The sequence below is a fragment of the Chelonoidis abingdonii genome, chromosome 19 (assembly GCF_003597395.2).
Source record: "Chelonoidis abingdonii isolate Lonesome George chromosome 19, CheloAbing_2.0, whole genome shotgun sequence".
Taxonomy (NCBI): Eukaryota; Metazoa; Chordata; order Testudines; family Testudinidae; genus Chelonoidis; species Chelonoidis abingdonii.
This window is the reverse complement of record NC_133787.1, coordinates 7,953,468-7,978,561: the sequence shown is the minus strand read 5'-3', so window position 1 is coordinate 7,978,561 and position 25,094 is coordinate 7,953,468. Positions and strand designations below refer to the sequence as shown.

At 43.4% G+C, this 25,094-nt stretch overlaps 1 protein-coding gene across 2 annotated transcripts in view; it reads left to right on the top strand.

The window, feature by feature from the left end:
- The window catches only part of GNAO1 (G protein subunit alpha o1), a 310,003-nt gene that overhangs the window by 94,126 nt on the left and 190,783 nt on the right, over window positions 1–25,094 (top strand). For both annotated transcript variants that reach the window (XM_032785771.2, XM_032785772.2), the window contains exon 3: window positions 8,870–9,011. In XM_032785771.2, coding sequence (XP_032641662.1) covers window positions 8,870–9,011 — 142 coding nt within the window. The remainder of the gene's footprint in view (window positions 1–8,869; window positions 9,012–25,094) is intronic.

The following is a 25,094-nucleotide window of genomic DNA, read 5'->3' as shown; positions in this document are numbered from 1 at the left end:
TCACTCATGGTAAGGAAGATCAGTGCAAGGACATCCATGCTGATGACTATAGATACAGCAAGCCAAGTCTAGGGCTGGTATGAAGCGATTCAAATCTACTGTAGTCCAGCCATTTTCTGGAGCCAGAGAAAATGTGTATTTTTGTTTGCAAATCCCCCCTACAAGTCCAGTAAGGTCTGATTCTGATCTTGTGTTTCACCGCGGTAACTCCACTGTCTTTATTGGAGTGACTGCTGGTTTACTGTAGTGTGAGAGCAGACTTGGTCACAAATTCTTCAGGCGCAGACACAAAGTTTAGAAGGTAGTACACAGACTCTGTGTAACCCACACACCTCCTGGGTGTGGTGTTCTGTCCCATCTAGTGACACCGAAATCACTTAGAGATTCATGAGTCTGCTCTACAGCCATAACAGCCATATGGCTTTTAGCTCATACAGTACAGGCTCATGCACTAAGCTTCGGAGGTCCCAGGTTCCATCCCAACAATCGAGGCCTGTTGGTGTTACACTGCACTGATCTTCAGGAGATTTCACTGTCTGGTTCATGGATCTCAGCAATCAGAGCCCTCAACAGGTTTTTCTCTGATGTTTTCCTGGGAATGACTTGTGTTCCTAATGATAGATACTGTCTTCTCCCAGTGCTCTGATTGTCCAGATGAACAAACAAAAGGAAAATAATATATTTCAGCATGAGGGACCCACTAAACTCTCCAAAGCTCTTCTTTCAGAATTTAAAATGTGATAAATTATAGGGCCAGATCATGGCTCCTGTAATCTGCCTGCTTTTGCGACTTTGACGTAAGGGTATTCCCAGGTGACAAAAAGCCAGCACACCAACCCAGCTCCAGGGACATGCTCATAGCATCCCAGGAAGGAGGGATAGTTGGAATGCTGCAGCAGAGATCCTCAGCTAGGAATGGCCCACTAGAAGTTGTTCCCTCAGATCCTCCGGACCTGGGGAAGGGTAAAGTTGACTTTAAGGGCAAGACTAACAGCACTGGCTAGAATTAAAGTCAGCTTTACCCTTCCCCAGTTCCTGGGCTGGTGCAAAACCTCTCATATAAACCATAACTGAAAAATACCCTCCATAACAAAATATCCTCTTCTTCCCAGGTGCCTTGGCTGGAGGTATGGCTTTCCCAATGCTCCTCCTCCACAGTTTGGAGGCAGAGTGAAAACCATTCAGCTTTGTTCTTCCTGGTCTAAGAGAGGTCAGCAGGCTACCTTCTTCCTTCTAGTGTCTCCCCATAAAGAGGGAAAAGGCAGGTTATAGGCTGCACTCCTTCCCAGAACTTGTCCTGAGTTCTAGGAAGGAGGGCAGAAAGGATGGCTGAGAGGAGAGATCTGCCCCACTCTACATTACAAGGGTCCAGATCTTGGGTCCTAAAGAAACCAGAAGCCTGGGGATTTTCCAGACACCAGTTGTTCATCTGGAACTATTTCATCTCCCTCAGCAGCTACCTGTGTGTTCCCCAGGTCTCTGTCTGCTGCAGAACTCCTAGAATGGGGTAGCCTAGCCCCCGCTAGTTTTCATGGGCCAATTGACCCAGTTTCAATGCTTCCTCTTGTTTAAATGAACTCTGGTTCAAGATTAAAGAAGGGAAAGGTGTGAGTCAGGCACTGCAGCATGGGGACAATTTCATTCGAAAGGAAGCGGATTTGTGTCTCGTTGTTGATATTTGAGATCAGCTTCTTTTTGCTCTACTGCTCATCTGTTGATACTAAACAGCTGGCATTCAGCCCTGAATTCTGTTGCCTTCCGGCCATTGTATCATATTGCAATCTCATATCACATTTCCTAGCCTCCCTGGCTATAGCAATGCCAGCGCTCAAAGCCCAGGCCATGCCATCAGCTGCACAAAAAATGGTCAGGAGATTGGCTTGTGTGGGTCTGACTGGGAACAAATCATATGGATAGAATGCCATTTTTTTCAGGGACAACATAAAAATCAGACCAGTAAGTGTTCAGAGTTTGGTGAGCTCAAGAACAAGATTGAAATTAAAACCACCTGTGGGCACTGCCAATTGTCCCCTAGGATCCCGAGAATGGTATATAAACAATTTTTATTTTTTACTAAGTGGATCGTCCCAGTGCTAGGTTTTATAGACATGTAATTGATCACATCTGACAGATCTTCATTTTGAGGAATTCTTAACAACAAAATTAGTTCTGCAAATCCTAGATACGTTCTAGACACACCCAGAGCTTAATTCTTGAGATATTTAGGCCTGGTCTATACTTGGGGGTGGGGGGAAATTGATCTAAGATATGCAACTTCAGCTACGAGAATAGCATAGCTGAAGTCAACATATCTTAGATCGACTTAGACTTGCTTACTTCGCATCCTCGTGGCACGGGATTGATGGCTGCGGCTCCCCCGTCAACTTTGCTTCCGCCTCGCGCCGAACTGGAGGTTAGCAGTCGATGGGAGAGCAGTCAGGGATCAATTTATCATGTCTACACCACACACGATAAGTCAATCCCTGGTAGATCAATTGCTACCTGCCGATCTGGTGGGTAGTGTAGACGTACCTTTAGAGAGAGAGAGATTTTATAGAGGACATCTTCTTCCCAGGCAGCAGCCACGTGCTACTACAAAAGAAGGGAATAATGATTCCTATATCTTAAAGATTGGCTACAGATCTCTAAAAGGAGAAAATGCATTGCTCCTTAATATTGATTTTCTAGTCATGTCTGTCCAAGATCAGCAACTAATTATACAAATTAAATGGTGAATATGCACTTAAGAAATGAAGCTCAGAATTGGGTAAGGGGCATTGTCAGACACACTTTGTAAACTCCAGTGGATGGAGAGAGTAAAATTACTTGGTCCCGACGCAGCAAACTCAGCCGGGCACCTGGAAGAGACAGGGATCAGCTGGATCTACGTCATCCCCAGTAATAAGGACTCTATGATCAGAACTATGCTGATCATTTCGCTAACTGTGCACAGATGGAAATAGAATCCAGCTCACTCTCTCATAGCTGTACTGGTTTTGCAGCGCTAACTGAAATCATAATTAGAGATTTTGTCAGTACAGAGAGCAGGTTATGACTTGAAGACCTACTGCAAGCGCATAATATTGCATGAGTGAGGAACCATATTTCCACAATCACTATTCTGATATTAACCCCAAGCAGGATTTTGGCATCTGGATATTTAGTTATGGATCTGGGCTATCTGGAAATAGTATTCTAACTCCCTGGGTCATAGTCAAAACTCCCACTGGAGTGAATAGATAAGTAAAGACTGCAGTAATCAGCCCCTGGAAATAATTCATTTGTGATACCAGGACATGCTGTAAACTGTAACTGTATGTTACAGATACCTTGCTAGAGTCTGGTTCCCTGTTTGCAACATTTAGGCCTAGTGATTATTTCTGCTTCCAAATTATTTAACAGCACATGACTTAAAATCTTCCTTTACGGCTATGCAAAACTTAGGGACGAAGATTTAGTAGCAAAGCTTTGCTCCAGAATTCTACTTATCAGGCTTTCTCTTGTTGAAGGTCTCTTTGCATCCACACAGTCATAATTAAGGCTTTCCAGACACGCTATGCTTTATAACATACTCTTCGGTTTCCCTGCAGTGGGCTTGGGGTAATGCTTGGTTTACTTGAAGCATGTGGTGTGTACAGTAATTCTCTGTAAAACTGCTATCTGGTGAGTGAGGCTAAGGGCCACATTTTTTAAATAGCCTCCAATTTTGTACCCACAATCAATTGTGGGTACAATTTTGTGGGCATAAATAATAGCAACAAGACAGCTAACTTTCTAATTGCATCCACAGCTCAGGTAGACAGACATCTATTTGCCACAATTTGTGCCCACAATTATTTTGTCTGCAACTGGTAGGTGCAAAATTGGAGGCCGGATTGAGTCTCCTTGTAAATTTTGATTCTAAACTGTTTTTCTAGCTTCTCAGGTGTACTTGTCAAACTGTACATTTTCCTATCTCATCCTCCAACTCTGGAAGGAAGCCTGTCTACAGGAACAGCATTCCGGGACATCAGTGATCCAGGCCTCCCCGCCATCCATTGTGGATGGCACCAGTCTCTTACCACCTTCAAGTGGGACTTTTTGCCACATGAATCAAAATGAGCTTGATTCTCCTCTCACACTGGTGTCAACAAGTAGTAACTCCACTGAAGTAAAGGGAGATGCACCAGTGTAAAGCAGTGAGTGAGCTTAGAATCAGACCCAATAATTATTATGCCTTAAAATGTGTTGAAAAACCAATTATAATTTCTCAACTTTATTGTTGAGCTCTGATGCCTTCATCCCTTACCCTATCCCAGTTATGCCACAAATATGGCTCAGCTATTCTGCAGACAGAACCCATGAGATGTTGGACTCTGTATATGTCAGTGATGAAAGCTGGCCCTGCTCAGTGGCTGTTCCACCAATAACTAAAGCAGGAACAAAGTAGTGCTGTGCAATTTGTTTACATTCCTTTACATGCTGTTCTGAACTAAGGTGGTACAATCCCAGTCTGATTCCGATGCACAGAGCAATAGCTTGAGCTGTGTTTCTTGGCAGTGTTGCTGATTGGCGTAAATCTAGTCCCTCGCAGACGTGTGTCAACACCATGAAAAGCAAAACACGACCCTGTCTCTCTTGTGAGGCACTTCAGGTTCCTCCCTTTCTTCCGAGAGTTTTGCAAGGTTTAATGATTAATATTTGTGCAAGGCTTGAAGATCCTTGAAATAAAAGTGCTATGTAAATCCAAACTAGTATTAATTAGCTCATCAGCAATGGCAGTTTTTGCAGAGAGATGGAGGACTGGTTGGGCATGGAGACTGAATTCATGCCTCTTGTTGCTTTCAGTGGATTTACTCAGGTGCTTCAGCGTGAGATCAGAATCGGATCCTCTCTGTTTATTCTCTGCATCATTAAGCTGTGATTTTTTATTATTATTAAGTTATATGGTGAAATGTTGGAATTGAAAGCCACTGTGTTAATTAACACACATTAAACAGGCATTGCCGCACTTGCTTTTTTGTGGCTCACCTTAGAGGTGTTCATTTTAAATCCTGCTTGAAGCAGCTTCTCAGAGGGGAAAGACACATTGACCAGAAAGGGATTATTACAGTATATGCCTCTGTAGTTCTGTTCTCCTTATTAATGTAGATATTGGCATCACAGCAGGTCTACATATAGGGACTGAGGCTCATGTGCCATAAAGGCACCTGAACAAGTGAAAAACCTTAATTCCTTTCTCCTTCCTCGCCAGGAAAATGCCACCCCTATATTTGCAAATTTCCAGCATCCACAGCATAGACTTTAGAAGGGAAGAACTTGCTTCTCCAAAAGCGCTATGGGGATATAATGAAAGTCAGCTCTGCACATCAGTTGCACAACAATAAGAGCAGAGACCTTAGTGACAAGAGTCCTTGATTTGTGTCACCCTCCACTTTACTCATGTCAAATATGGTCCCAATTGCTGGACTTCGCCCAGGAGTTTGTGAATTTCTCACATCCCTTTTGAGTAATGACTCAACTGCTGTAAATCAAGCTGGGACCCAAGGGAGTTTCACTTCTAGTCAGGGGTGAAAGTAACTTAAGGGACTTACTGGTACACAGGGCCAGAGTCCTGAGCAGGCAAAGGGGTACTTCAGGCGAAAGGCTACGGGGCCTCAGGCAGAAGGCGGGGGCTTTAAATCGCTGCTGCTGCCCCAGGTCCTTTAAATCACCGCCAGAGCTCCATGGTAGCTGTAGCTGCAGCTGGGAGCCCTGGAGCTCTGGCGGTGATTTAAAGGGCCACTGCCAAGAGCCCAGACTCTTTTAAATTGCCCTAGGGAAGCTGCCCCCTGCCAATACTGTCGGCTGGGTACCAGCTCTTGCCGGTACACTGTACTGGACCAGACTGGCTTACTTTCACCTCTGCTGCTAGTGCAAAGGGAGGATCAGGATTCACCAACTTTTTAGGCCTCTTGCTGAAGTGCAAGGGCTAAATTCATGGTGATTCTATCACTAGAAGTCCTACCACATCTCCATCTCTATAACCATGGGGGGAAGAAGAAGAACCTCCCCCACCCACTCCCCAAATAAAACCAAGTTGTATGAGTTGAAGTGTTAATTCAAGAAAGCCATGACAATAGAAATGAAAAGTCATTAAAGCATTTGATGCAGTCGTTCCCCCACATCTACTACTACCTATCCCTCCCTCCATTTAAAATATAGCTGCGTGGTTTGCAGGAGACATCTGGCAAGATCCTCTCTAGCGTCACACACACACACACATCGCAACATGGGACTTTACAACCATGTGGTTTGACAAAGATTCAGGGAGTTTCTTGAGCCAGCACTTCTTCTCAGCAAATGAAATCGAATGTCCCAGGCTGTACATCTGCCATTCAACCCTCACACATGCCCCCTGCAAAGCTTTCCAAGCTAATCAAAGCTGCCTCATACATAGCCCTCACCCATTTTGAATGTACTGGTTTTTGTGCCCATCCCCCTGTCCACACACACTCACTCAAATTCATGTTTGGACCCACAGATGAGTCCAATGGGTGGGTCCAAATGAGCTCTGTATAGCACCAGAGACAGGAGATGGGGAGCAGAAGCGGCTTTCTGCCACCTTCCCGCCTCCCAATATTGGGACTCTCCAAGGGCTGGATCAGTCCCTACCACAAAGCACAGCAGCCTCAGCACTGCTCTGATTACTCCCCAGCGGATCCAAGCGGCCTTTCTGGCAGCTTAAGGTCCCCAGATTCTATCCATGGCCTGATGTATGGCTTGTCCCAGCATGCAGGTGGTAAAGTAGAGTCAACGTATCTAGCGGTTCATCACCTGAGGAGTCCAGCAAACTGATTGGATGGCCCCATGGCTCTGCCAGAGCAGTACGACGGCATCATAGCAGGCCCAGGGTTTGGCTCTGTGTATGAAATTCCTTGGCTTGCATGCATGAATATAAAATTCTGGCTGTGCAGAGTGGTAAGTGCATGAGGCTCCATTGGAAAGTCATCTGTTCAGGGTTGCAAAAATGTCAGGGAGGGCTCAGTCCTCAATCCCACCCCTCCTCTACCCACTCCAGGTTGAGCTCAGTCCTCAATCCCACCCCTCCTCTACCCACTCCAGGGGCAGCTCAGTCCTCGATCCCACCCCTCCTCTACCCACTCCAAGTTGAGCTCAGTCCTCAATCCCACCCCTCCCCTACCCGCACCAAGCTGAGCACAAAGTCCATCCTTTCTCCAAGAGTCACACTTATTACCATTAAAGAACACAGAAAGGGCACACATGCTTGGCGACGAGCCATCCATCCTCAGTGCAAGCTATTACCCAAAGCGTCATAGTGTCCCCAATGACATCGTTAGCAGCATTTCACTGTCTGGATGGTGGCACCATTTCTTACGTTAGTGGCTGTGTTGATTGGTTTGGAGGTTGTTTTTTTCTCTCCTTTTCTTCTTAACGCCAGACCTTTATGCGGATACATTTGTTTTTGTCTTATTCCCTTGGTGCTGTGGTAGGTCCAGACACCACCTGCCATTTGCAGTAACATGCCCTTGGCTCCTGCAGTATGTTTACATAGTCTCACAAATGGCAATTCCTGATGAGTGTTTTTGTTATTCTTCCTCTTAGTTATTGCAGTAGAGTGCAACGTGGCCCATGCCCCCTCACAGTCCCCAGCCACCACTTCACCTCAGCAGCTCCCACCGATTATGGTCGGTTTTAGCAACTAGACTAGTGAATAGGGAATACAAACTGAGTAAGCAGTGAAGGTTCTATTAAATTATAACTATGGCCTAAACAAAGACGACCGGCATATGCTTGGATTTAGACCAGTTGTTTAGCATAAGATCTCTAGACCTGATCATCTTCCAACACTGGAGAAAACCAGGAGTAGCTCCATTAAAGCAAATTAAGCTACATCGGTTTAAAGCTAGTGAGAGAAAACTCTATGGCATTGATCTGGATGGTTTTATATTAACGACTATAAAGTCATATTTTCTGGTTTGAGTTGGAATATGGAGTGGTGTTCTAATACCTTTTACATGTGAAAGGCATTCAGTGCCATACGAATGGTTTCTAGGGCACAGAACTGATACATTGCCATAAGTTTCAGAGTGGAAGCCCTGTTAGTCCGTATCAGCAAAAAGAACAAGGAGAGCTTGTGGCACTTTAGAGACTAACAAATTTATTTGAGCATAAGCTTTCATGGGCTAAAACCCACTTCATTGGAGAAATGGGTTTTAGCCCACGAAAACTTATGCCCAAATAAATTTGCTAGTCTCTAAGGTGCCACAGGGACTCCTGTTCTTATTGCCATAAGTATAATTTCTGTGCAGTCTTGGGTCAAGAGAAATTTGTGACCTAACTCTGATTATTAGCTCTTCTTAGGGTGTGCTGATGGCAGAGCTCCTTATGATAAACTTGTATATTGAGCAGGCAATTCCAATGGGTTGTAAGTACTATATTATAAATGTGTTTGTGGCTGTCTACCAGAATGCAGGCCTGATCCAATTCCCATTGGAATCAAAGGAAACATTTCCATAGACCTCATTGTGAGGTGGATTAGGACCTGAAACCTCATCTAGGCTAACAGTGGCTGCTGCTGTTATACAAATGGAATATGAAGCCGTTCGAGCTCCACTCAAGGTTTAAGTGTGTACAATTAAATGGGCAGCAGACAACAGCAGTAAACCGGGATCTGTTGTGAGGTCTCATGATGAAGCTAGCGAGAAGAAAACTGGAATGTCACTCTCGAAAGCCTGAAGCGCTGCTAATGGGAAACACTGGTCTAGTAAAAGAAATACCAAGTAAATTAGGCCAATCAAGTTATTAAATCAATTTTTAAACAACTTTGTTCTAACGCTTCAATGCAAATGACATTTGTCTCAGGTCTTTATCATTTCTTTTTACGTAGGATCATTCATGAAGATGGTTTCTCCGGAGAAGACGTGAAGCAGTACAAGCCTGTGGTCTATAGCAACACTATTCAGTCCCTGGCAGCTATCGTCCGTGCCATGGATACCTTGGGCATTGAATACGGTGATAAGGAGCGAAGGGTAGGTCAATATCCAGTTGAAATGATGGAGTGAAAGATTTGCAAAGAGCTGATTTGGAAGAAAAACTAGAGATTACATAGCAAGAGAAGAGGCATATTTGCACAACCTAAACACTTCTAGGGGAAGATTTTCAGACATTTTAGTTACACAATTGCATGACTAATTTGATCAGTTTGTGCAAATTGCATGTGCAAGTGGCTAACTAAATAGGTTTGCACGTGCAATTTTGGTAATTATGGGCACAACTGCCTCTCTAAACAGTATGAAAATGGGGCCATAGGTGCTTCCATATTACAAAACCCAGCTGTCTCTGGACATGGCAGTGCATGGTCTGTTTTACAGGTCAAAAAAAAAGGTTCCTATTCTCCTACAAAGGTCCAAAATACAGATACGAGCAAACAAAGTCATGATAATAGTACAGTAGATCTTTTCTACCCATTGGAAAGTTGCTTGAGGCAAGAAAATCAGATATTTCACAGAGAAAGTTCTGCTAATGTTCAGGTGTCTTCCTTGGGCCTTGTCTACATGGGAAAGTTTTTTTCAGAATATTTTTAGTTTTTTCAGAGTAAATGGCCTTGTGTCTGCAAAAAAATATTCTTTTTTTAATTATCTGGTTTCTTATTCTGCATTAGCAATCCACTTTGGAAGTGAAATAACTTCTGGAATGAGGGTTTTCCCTCCAGAATCAGGTTTGTGTGGAGGCATGCAGCAACTGTAGTATTTCAGATTAACTACTCCACTTCTGGCAGTCTTACCACTGCTATCCACCCTATTTAGCTTCTCACTTGGATTGGCATGTCTGTTTACCTGTGTGCCCTCTACTGCTCTGGGGTCATTTGGACCTGATGTCACTTTGCCCACAGCAAGAAGGTGTCAGTGTTGCTGGCTTTTCCATAAGGAAACTAAATCCTGGTGATATTTTCTACCATGATTTACAGCATAGGGATTATATACCATTGGAGATCTTGTGAGCAGTTTGAGAACCAACATGATGGCTTTGAACGAACTACTTTAATCTGTTGTTTAGTCAGTGACTCAGCTCCAACCAATGCACATAGCTTGTCTTTGCTAAAATCTATGCACAGGGGAAAAAATTCATTCTTCATATCTGATAAATAGTCTGTGACAGATAGCTTTAAATATGAAATTTAATTTTTTAATGCATGAAATCCTAATTCTCAGAGGTTAAACCCATTCCACGTAGGCTCTGGCTTTACCAACTAATGGAGGATCTCAGTAATCAGGACTATGACTAATGAAAAATTGCTGCCTGAAATCTTTGGATAGCATTAAAGGGTATGTCAGTTCCTGTTCCTGCAGAGAAGGTGCCAACTGTTCCCATGGAGAATTCCTGTTACACCAAGGGGACTTGAGGACCATCTCTCATGTTCTCCCTGCCTCACAGAAACAGTGTCATGGTGGCGAGAAGTTGAGGTTTGCTTGGATTATTGCTAACTCCGTTCCCCTTGCTATTCTGGGCCAATTTTTTAAAGACAGCCTCTAAACTGCAGGGACTCAGCCCCACAAAATCACAGTTTGAACACACAATCTGAATAGTGAGTGTACAGAAATGCAGAGGCAGAGGTGAAGCTGCGGACTTGGGATTCTTGTTTTCGGTGCATGCGCCACTTTTCTGTGAGCTAATAGCCAAATCTTGGCAGCCCTTACTCAGCAAAACCCCCCTTTGATTTCTAGGGATCAGGCTCTATAGAAATAGGGTTTGAACACTGCCTCCCCCACGTTAAGGTAACTGGAAAGGCTCCCATTGACATCCCTGGGAATTAGATCAGGCCCATAAATAATAAAATATTCTTTGAACGTGAGGACACCCCACAATGTACCAATGACAGCTCCGTAATTTTGTTAGTACATATCTTCATTATATGCAAGTCAATGAACAGACATTTTTTAAAACAATGCCTCTGACACGCAGCGTGTGTATGTCCCATCACAGGATTTTGGAAATAAGCAACCAGGCACGTGAGCTTAGAACCTGGCTCCACAATGCTGAGAAGCAATGGGTTATGCCAAAGCATGATCTGACGTAATACCAGCTCTTGGATCCAGCTTCGAGAAAATCTTATTCTTAAACCAATTAGACTCATAGACTTTAAGGCCAGAAGGGACCATCATGATCATCTAATTGCATCTCCTCCACATCAGAGGCCACGGACCCTCACTCAGCCACTCCTGTAATAGACCCATAACCTCTGGCTGAGTTACTGAAGTCCTCACATCATGATTTAAAGACTTGAAGTTACAGAGAATCCACTATTTACTCTAGTTCATACTGGCAAGTGACCTCTGCCTCATGCTCCAGAGGACGGTTGAAAATTAGCCCGTATTAGAAATAGGTGATTACAAATCAGTGCTTGTTCCACTTCCTGCACTATCTATGGGATCTTTTACTAAGTGGTGAAACTTTTGGCTCATGATTTTTAGCTTGACAATGTCCCTTTCAGAGATGCACTTAAATTTTTTAAATGTATCAGACTTCTTTCCCCTTTCAATTATAATCATAAAAAGACCCCACTCATAATTGAAAGTGTATAGAATTAGAATAATGTGGTTAATAAAAAAAATTTGGGGGCGGGGGTCTAGTCAAATGGAAGAATCTCAAGGATAGGTTCTCAGGAGTCCACTATTGGTGAAGAGCAGAAAAAGGGTGAAGTCATTTCATGTGACAAAGCTACCAATGTCCCGTAGGCCTTCAGGTATTTCTACTTCCTTTTTGGATGTTATGGTCTTGGTGGGAATTCTGGAAATTGCTCCATACAAGCTCCAGGAGAGAGGTCTCATGTTTATTTTGAAGTCTGTTGCAGAGAGAAAGGCTATCTGCTGTTGGCTGGGCACCTGCCAAAGGCTTTTAGTCTAGAGGATATTGATAGGCTGTCTAAGATCAAATAATCAGGCTTGAGTCCATTCTTACTGATCTGATGAGATCAAACTCAGGGTGGCTGGACTGACTTCCCTTGAGTTACTCCTGATTTACACAGGTGTAAGTGAGATCAGAATAAAGGCCTTGTGGTCGGACAGCAGCTTATCTGTTCATTAATATAAAGCACAAGATCAAGGAGAAACATTGTCTGGGATATTTCATAACGGATCCTTACATTTTCTCTTAGCTGATTTTCATAATATTTCTTAATTCTGCCTGATCTGGCTATTGTAGAAGCCAGTTCTCCTGCCCTTTGCTTACCATTTGTTCCTTTCTCTTAGCCACCCCTTACAAAAATTATTGGTATAATTATTTATTTTGATCTTGCAAGAAACGGAGAAATATTATACTGCTTCTGTTTCCCTGAATTTATTAGTGCACAGGTGCTGCAGACAGAGGGTTTGGTGCCATTAAACAGGCAATTTGCCCAGTATTATAGCTACACAATTCATCCCTTTAAAGCAATGCTTTTCCATTTTAAATCATTCCATAACGGGGCAGGTTGGAATGCAGTTCTTTTAGGGTGATATTCACTACTACGTGCAAGACCTATGCCGCCCAGTTGGGTCACAAGAAGCAGTGGATATGTCTTGTGTTGGCCCTCTGCACCAGGGTGAATTTCACCTGGGGTTCTTTAGAGATGGAAACTTGACATATACAGATTTTTATCCCGAAAGAACTTATTTCATTTATAAAGTGCGACTGAGATGAATGATCTTGGGTTTTGTTGTTGATATAAGACTCATTGGTGGTTTCAGAGATATAAGATCGCTTGTTCATATTCACCCTTGCCACTTCCACTAGACTAAATATTAAGCCTTGAAGAAGAATCATATCTGAATCCCTTAGCTTTTGTCAGTCAAAGTCATAAGATGAATATAGTAAGTGCTATACCAGATCAGAGATCTATTTATTAGCAGCCTGTCTCTGAAAAGATTAATGCCAGATTCTTCAGTAGAAAAGGTACCAACAGCTTAAGGTACTCTAATTATGTACAATACCTTGCTAAGGAAATTTCATCCTGACCCCAACTGGTGATCAATGTTTGCCCTGAAGCATGAAGATGAAGGGCTCTTGTGGTATTATTTTAATTATCTTAGCTGCAGATGCTGTTCTTATTTATATGCATCAAATTTATTTTTAAAGTTACTAGAGGCCAAACAGAAGAGTCCATTGGCAGGAAGAATTTTCTTTCATAGGTTCTCCAGATTCTCTTCATCAGTAGTTCATTATTACTACTAGTAGTAATTGGAATTGCATGCTGTCAGAGTCGTGTGTAAAAAAAAAAAAAAGGCCAAAAATGGTAGAGAACTTAAAAATTGGACGTAAATGACTGTGAATTCCAGTGATGATTGAACCTGGTGAATGGTGGCAGCCGGGACAAATAATCCACCATCTGGGCACTCTCCCTCATACAGCCAATGAGATTGTCACATGCAGATTAGCTGTAAAGTAAGTGTGGTGATTGGTTGAGTTACAGTGGTCTAGGACTGATGGCACGGCGTAGATACAGCCTTTACTTTCGCTGGAAGCCCAAGGTGTTGCACAGGTGTAATTTGTAAAGTCAAAATGGCTGAGAACTTAAAAATTGGACCAGACCAGACCATGAAACCTGGTGATATTCTAAACATAAAGAGCTCTCCTCATGCCTGCAGCTGTTCCCATCACTTCATACTGATCAGACGTTCTAGGCTTCAGAGTGACAATCCTAGAATCTTACTGTATAGATTGGGGATATCGATGGCCAGATTCTGCCCTTGGTCACACGTGTGTGACAACTGATTTCAGAGAGAGTGCAAGAATGTAACTGAGGGCGAAATTTCTGCTCAAATACCTGTTGTTGACCCAGAAGAAACGTGTGTATTTCTTGTCATTATCTTTCTAACTGGATTCATGGCAGGAGAGCGAAGTAAGATTCAGGCCATAAAATGCAGGCTTACAGGTTAGACAGCCCTTCAAAGGGCCAGCGTCTCTGAAAAACGCTCCTTCTCTTTAACTCATCCTTTTAATCACACTGATCAGTGTGGTTATGTAAGGGAACCTGAAGTCTAAAGTTAGTAATTTAAAGAAAAAACAAATCAATGCAAATGTTTGGATCGACCATAATTATGGGCAGATGATTGGTTTTCAACTCTTGCTTGGGGTAAGAGACAACTGGGCGAAGTCTAAGGTTAAAAATCTGAGCTATTGGTCATGAAAAATATCTTGCAGTACAGGTCAGTGCTGCCCTCAGAATACGTTTGAAGTATGCTCCCACTCAGTAGAAACGCTACATTTGTAACCACACTGAGAGAATCTGGATGAGTTTATAAATTTTAGTGACCCAAACTCGCAGGCATGCTTAGCCATACATGCACTTTCACAAGGTTGAGGGAATTCCTTCTGTGTTTTGATTTCCTCCACTTCATTGATATTTTCACAGAAAAGGAGTGCAGGCTAAAATAGCCTCACTGAGTAGGTTTGCATTGGCACTGAGTAGTGTTTGCATTGACACTTCATCAGAGTTCTTATAGGATGGTGTATAAAATGCATATTTACATAGTCTAAACCTAGAAGTGTGCACTGTGAGCTAAGTGATTTCTTTACAATGCAGGTTATTGACCAAATATCTGGAGATGCTACCGTCTAATCTGTCAATACATATTTAAACATTCTTTAAATGCGTGGTATTGCCCAATTAGCCCTTGGCTTATCTGACTCCCTAAGAGGCTGTTTAAGCAAGTGTTTTTAATGCCCATGAAATGGAACATTCTGTGTATCGAAATTCCCTCAAAAAGGTCATTACTGTACATGTAGAACAGACAGTTTTCAAAGTTGAAAGCCCACATTCTGTCTCTCTCTCTCTCTCACACATACACACACACCCCTACCTATTAAGTTATGGCAGCATAGCTATGATGGCTAAGGGTATATCTACACTACCTGCCTGAGCAGTGGGTAGTGATCGATCTATCAGGGATTGATTTATCACATCTACACTAGACGCAATAAAATCGATCCCCAATCACTCTTCCGTCGACTCCGGAACTCCACCACAGCGAGAGGCGGAAGCGGAGTCAATGGGGGAGCAGCAGCCATCGATCCCGCGCCTCGAGGACATGAAGTAAGTGATTCTAAGTTGATCTAAGATATGCTGACTTCAGTTATGCTATTCTCGTAGCTGAAGTTGCATATCTTAGATCGATCCCTGCCCCAGTGTAGACCAAGCCTAAGAGTATGACCAAAAAAAAAAATCATATTCCCAAACTAACACGGCTATGCCAGCAAACCCCTCAGTGTAGAGACAACTGTACAAACAGAAGAGTGCTTCCGTCAGCTTAGCGAACTTTGTTTGGGGGAAATGGCAGAGCTATGCAGGGAGAAGAACTCCTTCTTTTGGCATATGCTGCATCTACACTAGGAGGCTATGCCAGCACAGATATACTAGCATAGGGTCTGTGACATAGAGCTGGTCTCCACTTAGGCCTAGTTTACACTAGGGTGGGGGATCGACCTAAGATACGCAACTTCAGCTGTGAGAATAGCATAGATGAAGTTGACGTATCTTAGTTCAATTTACCTCACGTCCTCATGGCGCGGGGTCGATTGCCACGGCTCCCCCTTTGACTTTGCTTACGCCTCTCACCGAGCTGGAGTTCAGCAGTTGACAGGAGAGTGATCGGGGATCGATTTATCGTGTCTACACTACATGTGATAAATTGATCCCCGATAGATAGCTACGTACCGATCCAGCAGGTAGTGTACACGTACACTTACTGGGAGATCAATGCACGGCAATCAATCCATCGGGGTCGATTTAGTGAGTCTGGTGAAGACCTGGTAAATCGACCGCTGATCACTTTCCCATCGACTTCGGTACTCTACTGGAATGAGAAGTATAAGGTAAGTCAGTGGGAGAGTTTCTCCCGTCAACCCAGCACGGTGTAGATCGTGCAATAAGTCGACCTAAGGTACGTCAATTCCAGCTACATTATTCACGTAGCTGGAGTTGGATAACTTAGGTCGACTTAGCCCCATAGTGTAGACCTGCCCATAGACATAGCCTATATCACACGTGACAGGACCGTAAGACACGATCACTTGGCAGCTTTTCACTTTTTATATTGTAGTAATTTGAGTTATGTGATTCTGAAAGGAATAAAGAATTGCTCCTGGTCTTGCATCTTCCATGCCAAGTTCCAGCCCGTCGTGAAAGAAAGAATGAGTTAGGAACCTCAGCATGCCAATCTTCTGGCTGGTAGTTTCCCAGCAAAAACATTAGAACCTGCCAATTACTAGCAGGATTATATTTTGTTAAATCTCTCCATCCTCAGAATTGTAGGAGCTGTATTAATATATAATATCGCTCTCTGCCTCAGGAGGGGAATGATTTTCTAGGTCAGTCTGGTGCCAGTCACCTCTGAGCACTCCTTGGCCCAGCCATACTAGCTGAGCAGATTTGTGAAAGAATTGTGGGTTTTATGATAAAAACATGAAATTTGGCAGAGTCTTAGGGCATGATCCAATCAAGATGTTCAGATATGGGGCTATGGCCAAGTCATGCCACATTGACTCTAGCAGCCATTTTAAATTCTGGATGCATTTTTTCTACTGATTTTTTTCCGGATACTGATTGTTTATGGTATTAAACCATCCCAGTGGGGTTTTGTGTTTGTACATTTAGATTGTCTTAAGAGTCCCAAAAACTAAAGCAATGAAGTGTAGCAGGTTGAGGTTATACAAAAATACTGAAAATTAATATGCTCGGTAGTGTGTCGCCAGAGAGTAGTTACTAAAATATTGATTATACAGAAAAAATGTTTACAAGCATCTATTCATGAACAGAAAGTTGCATTTCTCTAATAATGATCATTCAGATTGATCGATGCATAACAGGATATTGCTGTGTCTCAAAAAGATGGAAAAGGCAGCTTACATCAACATACAGCCTAAAATGAACGAAGAAACAAGAAGGACATTCCCAGTCTTCAGTATATTGAAACATCTCATTCCCCACATTTTTCAAGGAGGAGAGCTGCAGTTTGGTCTTGGAGGTCTCCCTCACAGAAGCTCTGCTGAACAAGAGGACTTTATTTCACTTGATAAGCTCTGTTAATGGCTTAGTTTTGTCTTGCAATCTCTCTGTTACAAACATGCCAAACTGCTTCTGCCCCGTCTTCTCAGTGTCCCTAACAGAGACAATCACAGCAGGGCCTAAAAATGTCTTTGGTGTCCAGTTTATTAAGTCTACACTCTCTTCTGAGAAGGGGTTGCTCGTGTCTTCTATGACCTCAACAGGCACCTTGATATGCCATGCAAAAGAAGGCTGGACACCTTTCACCTGCTCATAGTGCTTTGTGGTAGACCCTTTTGGTGGTTCCTTTCTCTGCTGTGGCTTCAAATTCTCCTGTCAACCTGGTCACTTCTGGCCCCACTGTCATCCGGTGCTGAGGGTCCTTTGGCCTTTGTGTTACTCCAGCAACTCCACTATCCATTTTGATTATAGCATCCTTTTTCTCATGAGCTTGGTAAAGCTTAATTGCAGAGAAAACGTGCTACGTCTTGCAAACTGTAAAGTTCTCCTTTCGGAATTCTCTAACCATGTCTGGAAGCATTGTGTGAAGACTTTACCATATCGTGGAGGTGAGCAGGCACCCAATGAACAGCTCCCATTGGCCAGGCATGGCAAACTGCGTCCTCTGGAAGGTGGGAGCAGCCATACCTGCTCCAGTTCAGTGTTCGCTCCAGTTCAGTGTTTCTCAAACTGGGGTCGCCGCTTGTGTAGGGAAAATCCCTGGCGGGCTGGGCCAGTTTGTTTACCTGCCCCGTCCACAGGTCTGGCCGATCGCAACTCCCACTGGCCGCGGTTCGCCGCTTTGGGCCAATGGGAGCTGCTGGAAGCGGCGGCCAGTAAGTGACTTGGCCTGCCCTTCTTCCCGCAGCTCCTATTGGCCCAGAACAGCGAACCGCGGCCAGTGGGAGCCACAGTCGGCTGGACCAGCGGACGGGGCAGGTAAACAAACCGGCCCGGCCTGCCAGGGTCTTTCCCTACACAAGCGGAAACCCCAGTTTGAGAAACACTGCTCCAGGTAAACAAAGCGTCTCATGGCCCATCCCGGGCTTACCCTGAACAAGCCACAAACCAAGTTTGAGAACCACTGATCTAACACAAAGAACCAGGGTGACAGCTTTCTGCGGCATTCAACATAGAGAGTAAAGCGTGCCTGTGGATTGACAACACATTGGGGTCAATATAAGGAGCTCCGGATGAAGTGTGATATGCCAGAAGTGGAACAATGGGTTTTCTACTTTTGTCTTGTCACATCATGACAATACCCATCGTGATGGGTTGAATCACAGAAACCCTCTTGGGAGCTGCCACCCGATGTGCCAAGACTACTTCTATCCCTGCTTTCCCTGCCAGCTCGGGATCCTAGCACCCTGTCTTGCTGAGCTAGACACGCCCATCTGCTCCAACACAGACCCAGGGTCTGAATTACTTGCCCCAAAGCTGCAGACTTAACTGAAAGCAGCTAACAGAAGTGTTTCTGCCTTTAACACTCAGATGCCCAACTCCAATGGGGTCTAAACCCAAATGAATCCATTTTACCCTGTATAAAGCTTATGCAGGGTAAAATCATAAATTGTTTGCCCTCTATAACACTGATAGAGAGATATGCACAGTTGTTTGCTCCCCCAGGTATTAAGACATACTCTGAGTTAATTAATAAGTAAAAAGTAATTTTATTAAATACAGAAAGTAGGATTTAAGTGGTTCCAAGTAGTAATAGACAGAACAAAGTCACCCAGCAAAACAAAATAAAACATGCAAATCTATGTCTAATCAAACTGAATACAGATAATCTCACCCTTAGAGATGCTTCAGTAAGTTTTTTCCTCAGACTGGACACCTTCCAGGCCTGGGCACAATTCTTTCCCCAGTATAGCTCTTGTTCCAGCTCAGTGGTAGCTAGGGGATTCCTCGTGATGGCTCTCCCCCTCTGTTCTGTTCCACCCATTTATATATCTTTTGTATAAGGCGGGAATCATTTGTCCCCCTCTGGGTTCTCCCCCCGCCTCCTTTCTCAATGGAAAGACACTAGGTTAAAGATGGATTCCAGTGGAGGTGACATGATCACATGTCACTGCAAGACTTTATTACCCACTTATACACGTATACAGGAAGACTTACAGGTAAAACAGAACCATCTGCAGTCAGTTGTCCTGGTTAATGGGAGTCAACAAGATTCCAAACCACCATTATTGGCCCACACTTTGCGTAATTACAATAGGCCTTCAGAGTTATATTTCATATTTCTAGTTTCAGATACAAGAGTGGCACATTTATACAAATTGGATGATCACACTCAGTAGATTATAATCTTTGTAATAATACCTTATGAGACTTTTTGCATGAAGCATATTCCAGTTACATTATAGTCACTCATTAGCATACTTTTATAAAATCATATAGACGGCAATGTAATACCCATGAGTGCCTCATCTTCCCTGAGATCTTGCATATACTGTCTGTATCCATTTTGCAGCAAGACATACTAGCAGTTGGGCGCACCTAGTTCATGTGACATGAGATGCTTTCATGAAGGAATAAGCCGTTCCTGGAGAGGCCACTTTGGACTCAACAAGGGCTTCTGTCCATCCACGGTCTTCTAGCCAATCTCCAATCAGCTTTAGACTTGCCATCTCCAGATGAAGACCACCCAGCATTAGGATAAAATTTTCCTCTCCATAACCAGCAGGTATCTGCTGTATCTGTTTGGTTATGGTGAAAAGGGGCAGACCCACAGAGGGTTTAGGTGGTGAACAACATTCCTTATCACATCTGTGGCATGATGAATCATTGCCAGAGACTTGGAATCATCTGGAAAGAGGGGAAGAAGCCGTAATTGCTGGGGGAAAGTCTGGCACTGACTGTTTGCTGTCATGGTAAGCTAGCCAGGCAACGTCTTGATCTCCATTAAAGGTATTCAGATTTGCTGCTTGCCTTACTTGTTCAAACCCTCTGCATTCTGCTTGCAGGGCTTAGGTAATCACTTAGGTAATCACAGTCTGTCTTGATTTCAACATTTGCAGCAGGATGGTTTTCTTCAAAATCAATGGAGGAACAATTGTGTAAGACTCAGGAAGTGATGATACTCTTCTTCACTGATGCTGCAATCTCTCAGTCCCAGGTGGGAATTCAATGGACAACTCCCTCAATTTGAGTACTGGATCGTGAAAAAGTGGAAGGTCTGTTGCTATGGTAGAGATGGGCTTGTGGGCTCTGTCTATGGACGCAGCAGCGAACAGATTATCACAGAGCTTTAGAGGACAGACTATATTCGCATGTTCAAAGTGTTGGCATGCATTGTTTGCCATGCTGGTAGAGATGGTCAATGCTGTCATAGGAGATGGACAATCCAAGTTTCAAGAAGTTATCTACTAGCTCAGTTTTTCATGTCTGTTCATGAAGCCTCAAACCAGCACAGATTGGTAAAAGCATGTCTCAAGCTTTGTTGTGGTACAAACTTTTTGTGCCTTCACAGCATTGGATGTTACTTTGGCCTAACTGTTGCAGTACAACAGCAAGGGTAGCTGTATTAATGGACATTTGTTCTGACTGTATTTTAATGTTCGCACTATCCAATATCACGGACTTCAGTGCCAATAGTGATTCCGGCATCCTGGATCCGATGATCCAGTACACTATGTTTTCATTTGAAACACATTCCTTCAAATAATTGTTGCTCTTTGGGACAGGTGAAATGCTTCTTCGTCACAGTCTTCCTCACATGCTTTTTGGAGGACATGTCCAATATCCTGGTTAAAGCCAAAAACCACATCCTTCTTTGTGTGCTTGAGGATCTGGAATGTGTCAAAGCATACGGGATTTTAGTTCAGTGCTGTGAATGCACCCAGCCAACATCACTTCCAGATAGTATAGTGTAGTTGTCTAGAGCCTTGGGAGATGTGCTAGTTCAAAGACCGGAGCCACATCTTCAGTCTTGTCTCGTCAGTGTATGCTATCATTTCAGCAAAGGCAATCCCATGCGACATCTTCTCCACATGGGTTTGCTCAGTTTTCTTGTCCCTGACTTTGCTAGAGAGAGACACCAAACATCTTGCCTCTTGGGCCACTAGGTCCCCTGCACTTAGTTTTGCAAGCAAGCTCTGGTCTTGCAGCTGAAGAGCACACTTGTGGACTCGATGATCAGTGCTGAAGGTAGAAGCTTCATGGAGGCCTTCTGACTAGGTTCATGTCACAAATAAAGCAGGCTTCTTTTTCTGGGGGACCTTGGTGTTGCTCAGTTAAACATGCACATTTCCTCTGCAGTTCATCTGGGTTAATCCACAGCTTTCTCAGGTTCCCCGCCCCCCGCCTCCGGCCTTTTAAGTGTAATCCTGTTAAAACTTGATATAGCAGGATTTGTGTCAACATCCATTGTTCTTGGTCACAGTCTTTTCAATACCATCACTGTCATCTAATCTACACATGTCTATCGGTATGGGAAGTGCATTCAGCTTATGAAAGTGTCTGACATTGTTTGATAGCCAGATCCAACATGCGTTCTTTTTGATTCTGCTGGATTAATCAACTGCGCCTGTGTCTTCCTGACAAAACACACATTTGCCCCAGTCTGTGGAGGAATAAGATGTCTCCACTGCTGGATATGGCTCTCGAAAAACATTTAACTTTCTGATATGTTAGAAGCTCCAGTAACAGCCAATAGTAATTTGGTATCTTTGGGTGCTGTGAAAGCTTAATATTACCCATTCACCAAGCAGCTTTCACGCCATCAAAGTAGCATCTGAAAGAAAAGAGAGAAATGTGATTCAATTCTGCCAAGACTACACTGACAATCCAGATGAGTACAAAATGTATCCTTACACTAAACCTCAAATTACAGACCAAATTACAGACCTCAAAGTCGCAATACTCCAACAAAAAAACTTCAAAAGCAGACTCCAGTGAGAAACTGCAGAATTTGAATTGATTTGCAAACTGGACACCATTAAATTAGGCTTGAATAAAGACTGGGCGTGGATGGGTCATTACACAAAGTAAAAACTATTTCCCCATGCTATTTTTCCCCTACTGTTACTCACACCTTCTTGTCAACTGTTGGAAATGGGCCATCCTGATTATCACTGCAAAAGTTGTTTTTCCTCCTGCTGATAATAGCCACCTTAATTGATTACTCTCATTATAGTTAATATGGCAACACCCATTTTTTCATGTTCTCTCTATATATATATCTTCCTACTGTATTTTCCATGGCATGTATCCAATGAAGTGGGTTTTAGCCCACGAAAGCTTATGCCCAAATAAATTTGTTAGTCTCTAAGGTGCCACAAGCACTCCTGTTCTTCTTGCTGATACAGACTAACACGGCTACCACTCTGAAACCTGTCACCAAGTTAAGTTTCTACAAAACCCTCACTTGGGCCTCCATACTGAAAGTCACACCTGTCTGCTTAGGTGCAACTCTGACACTGGATCATGAAATGGCCTTTAAATTTGATGCTATAAGTAGAAAGAAATCTACCTTCGTTTAACTAATACACTTCGGAGCCACAAGACAGGAGTGTTGCAAGAAAAGCAACTGACAGTGGTGAAAGAATGTGTTAAATAAAGCCAGTCAGTCCCAGTTTTAACATAGACCTTTCTTGCACCTTTTCTGGCTCCTCAGCATGTTCATTACACTATTTACACACCAGATAAACACGTGTACAGGGCTTTACTGGGCGTGTAACAGCACCTCACACACCCTATTTAGTTTGGTGCTGTGAGTATGCAGGTCAGTTTTACTGGGTGGAAAATTTAAGCTTTAAGGGGTGAAATCATGTAAATCCAATGAGTTTATTTGAAACTCAACTATACCAAGGCCCAGACAGCACTGTTCTAATCTCCTGCATGACGTGTAATGTTTTGGAAAGATGCTGTTTCATGTTCCATAGCAGGGCTTTATAGAAACCATAAGAGAGACAATCCTTGAAGTAATCCATCCCACATTTTACATGGAACTTGTTGCTTGCTGGCTCAGGACATTTGGGGATTTTATTTAATTTCTGGCTGATGAGGGGTCATGCTATGTGTATCCAGTTGCTCTTGATTTTATTATTGAGGACTTAGTGTATTAAAAAGGCTTTCAGTAACTTGGGATAGAATCTAGAGCTGATAGACAGTGAAGCTAGCCTACAAGTCATGTGATTTTCAAGTTAACCGCAGACGGCTATGACGACGCTTTCTCTTGCCAGTATTTATTCAATAGAATGAGGCCTGGAACTCAGTGAGACCTTCAGTTTTGCTGGGTGTAGTGGGGAGAATACAAACAGAACCTGCCACCGCTCTATATGGTAGATTTATCATAAGAACATCAACCATTATATTCTGCTGTAGCTAAAAGGAATTTCCACCATGGTGAGTGTCATGGCAACACATTACTTAGGGCTGCTGTCACAGGATATCCATCTGGCACTGAGCAATTTTAGGGACAGGTGCCCCATACTAAATTAAATAGACTGATAAGTCTTTATGTCTGTGGCTAAGCAATGCCTCCCTTTCTCACCTTCCCACGCCCTCTTCCTGAAAAGCCTGATAGGATGAGGTATGTTTCCATAACCATCATTCACATTTTTGAGCAGCAGAGGGAAAATCAAAAAATGCAGTGAGTTTCTCAGGGGAAAAGAAAAAAGCTCTTGTTATGTTCACAGTCTGTCTTGTTGCTATGGGAGCTGGTTGGCTCATTGAGGGACAGATTTTTTTGGTCACTGGCTGAGATGGCCAATGCATTTGGTTTAAACTCACAAAAAAAAGAGAGTGAGGGAAAGAGAGCAACAGAGAGAACTGATGGTGAATACTGGAGAAGGGAAATACATTCTGCGTGTACAATGTACGCTCCAAATGCCCCATTACAAATGCAGCAAGAATCTCTGAAGTGGAAAGCTGCTTGATACACATTAGGTTAATGCTTTTTCTTCTTTTGTCCTCCCCCATGCTGTCTCTCCTCCAGTCCCCTGCAAAGTGCTGATACTGAGGGAAATCTCCCTCAGGAAAAAAAACAACAAAACAGGGATCAGATCCATGCCTTGCCCAACAAACGAGCATTTAAAACTTCATTTGTGCACTGTAAAAATGCTCCTGTACAAAGTCGTCGAGATACTAGGCATTGGAAACCACCTCCTCAGGACAGTTCTGTAAATCATGCAAGGAGGTCAGGTTCAATGGCCTATGAGAAGTGAGGCCACAGGGCTGAAAGCCCTCAGCAGTGAGTGGCTTTAGGCCATGGGGTTATTCCAGCTCAGCTCAGGGGGTCTTCATGGCAGCTCCTTTGTTGAGGACACAGGTTCTCCTGGTCTTTGTTGCTCTGCACAGCTGCAGTCAGAGCTCATTCTCACAGGCTGCATTGACGTATTTCCTTGATATATTCCTTTATCCTTTCCCTCTACCTGGCACTATCCAGCTGTCACTCAAAATCTGTCCAAATAAGTTACTGAATTGCCTTTGGATCTCAGCAGTCTCTAGACCAGCGTAAAAAAACCATAGCTTTCTAAAATACAAGGTTGCTCCATTATTGTTTCATCAGTCTGTCTTCTTCCAGAACGTCTGTTCCCCAGAGCACTTCTGTCAGTCCACGTCCTGAATTCTAAGAGGAATGCATTCAAAGCAGCCACCAGAGCCTGTGCACAGATGGTCATTACCATCCTTAATGTGCTAAAAGAACTACGTTGACTCTAAAGTCAGTTTATTCACACCTTGCCATGTGAATAAACTGCACTTGACCCCATTCCCTATAAGGAGGGCCATAGGAGAAAGGCTCAGTGACACGTTTGTAAAGGAAAGAAAGCATGAAAGTCCAGAGAGCTGGTGGAACAGATGGCTTGGTGAAGTCTGGGTTGACTTTAGCAAACCTGGATAATACACAGCGATACCTCCCACCAGCAGAACAGGTCATCATTCACTGAATAAAGGGCAGAGAACTGTCCTTTTAGAGCTGAAGTGGCGGCTGTTCCACTAGACTATTGGGTGTGGAATTCAGGAACCACAATAGAGCTAAAGAGAAATAGCCGTTTCAGTTCTATTCAAAAGGAGAGCAGCTGGGAAAGTCTCTGGGCCCAATCCTCAGCTAGTGTAAATTGGCACACTCACAGCGACTTGAGTGGAG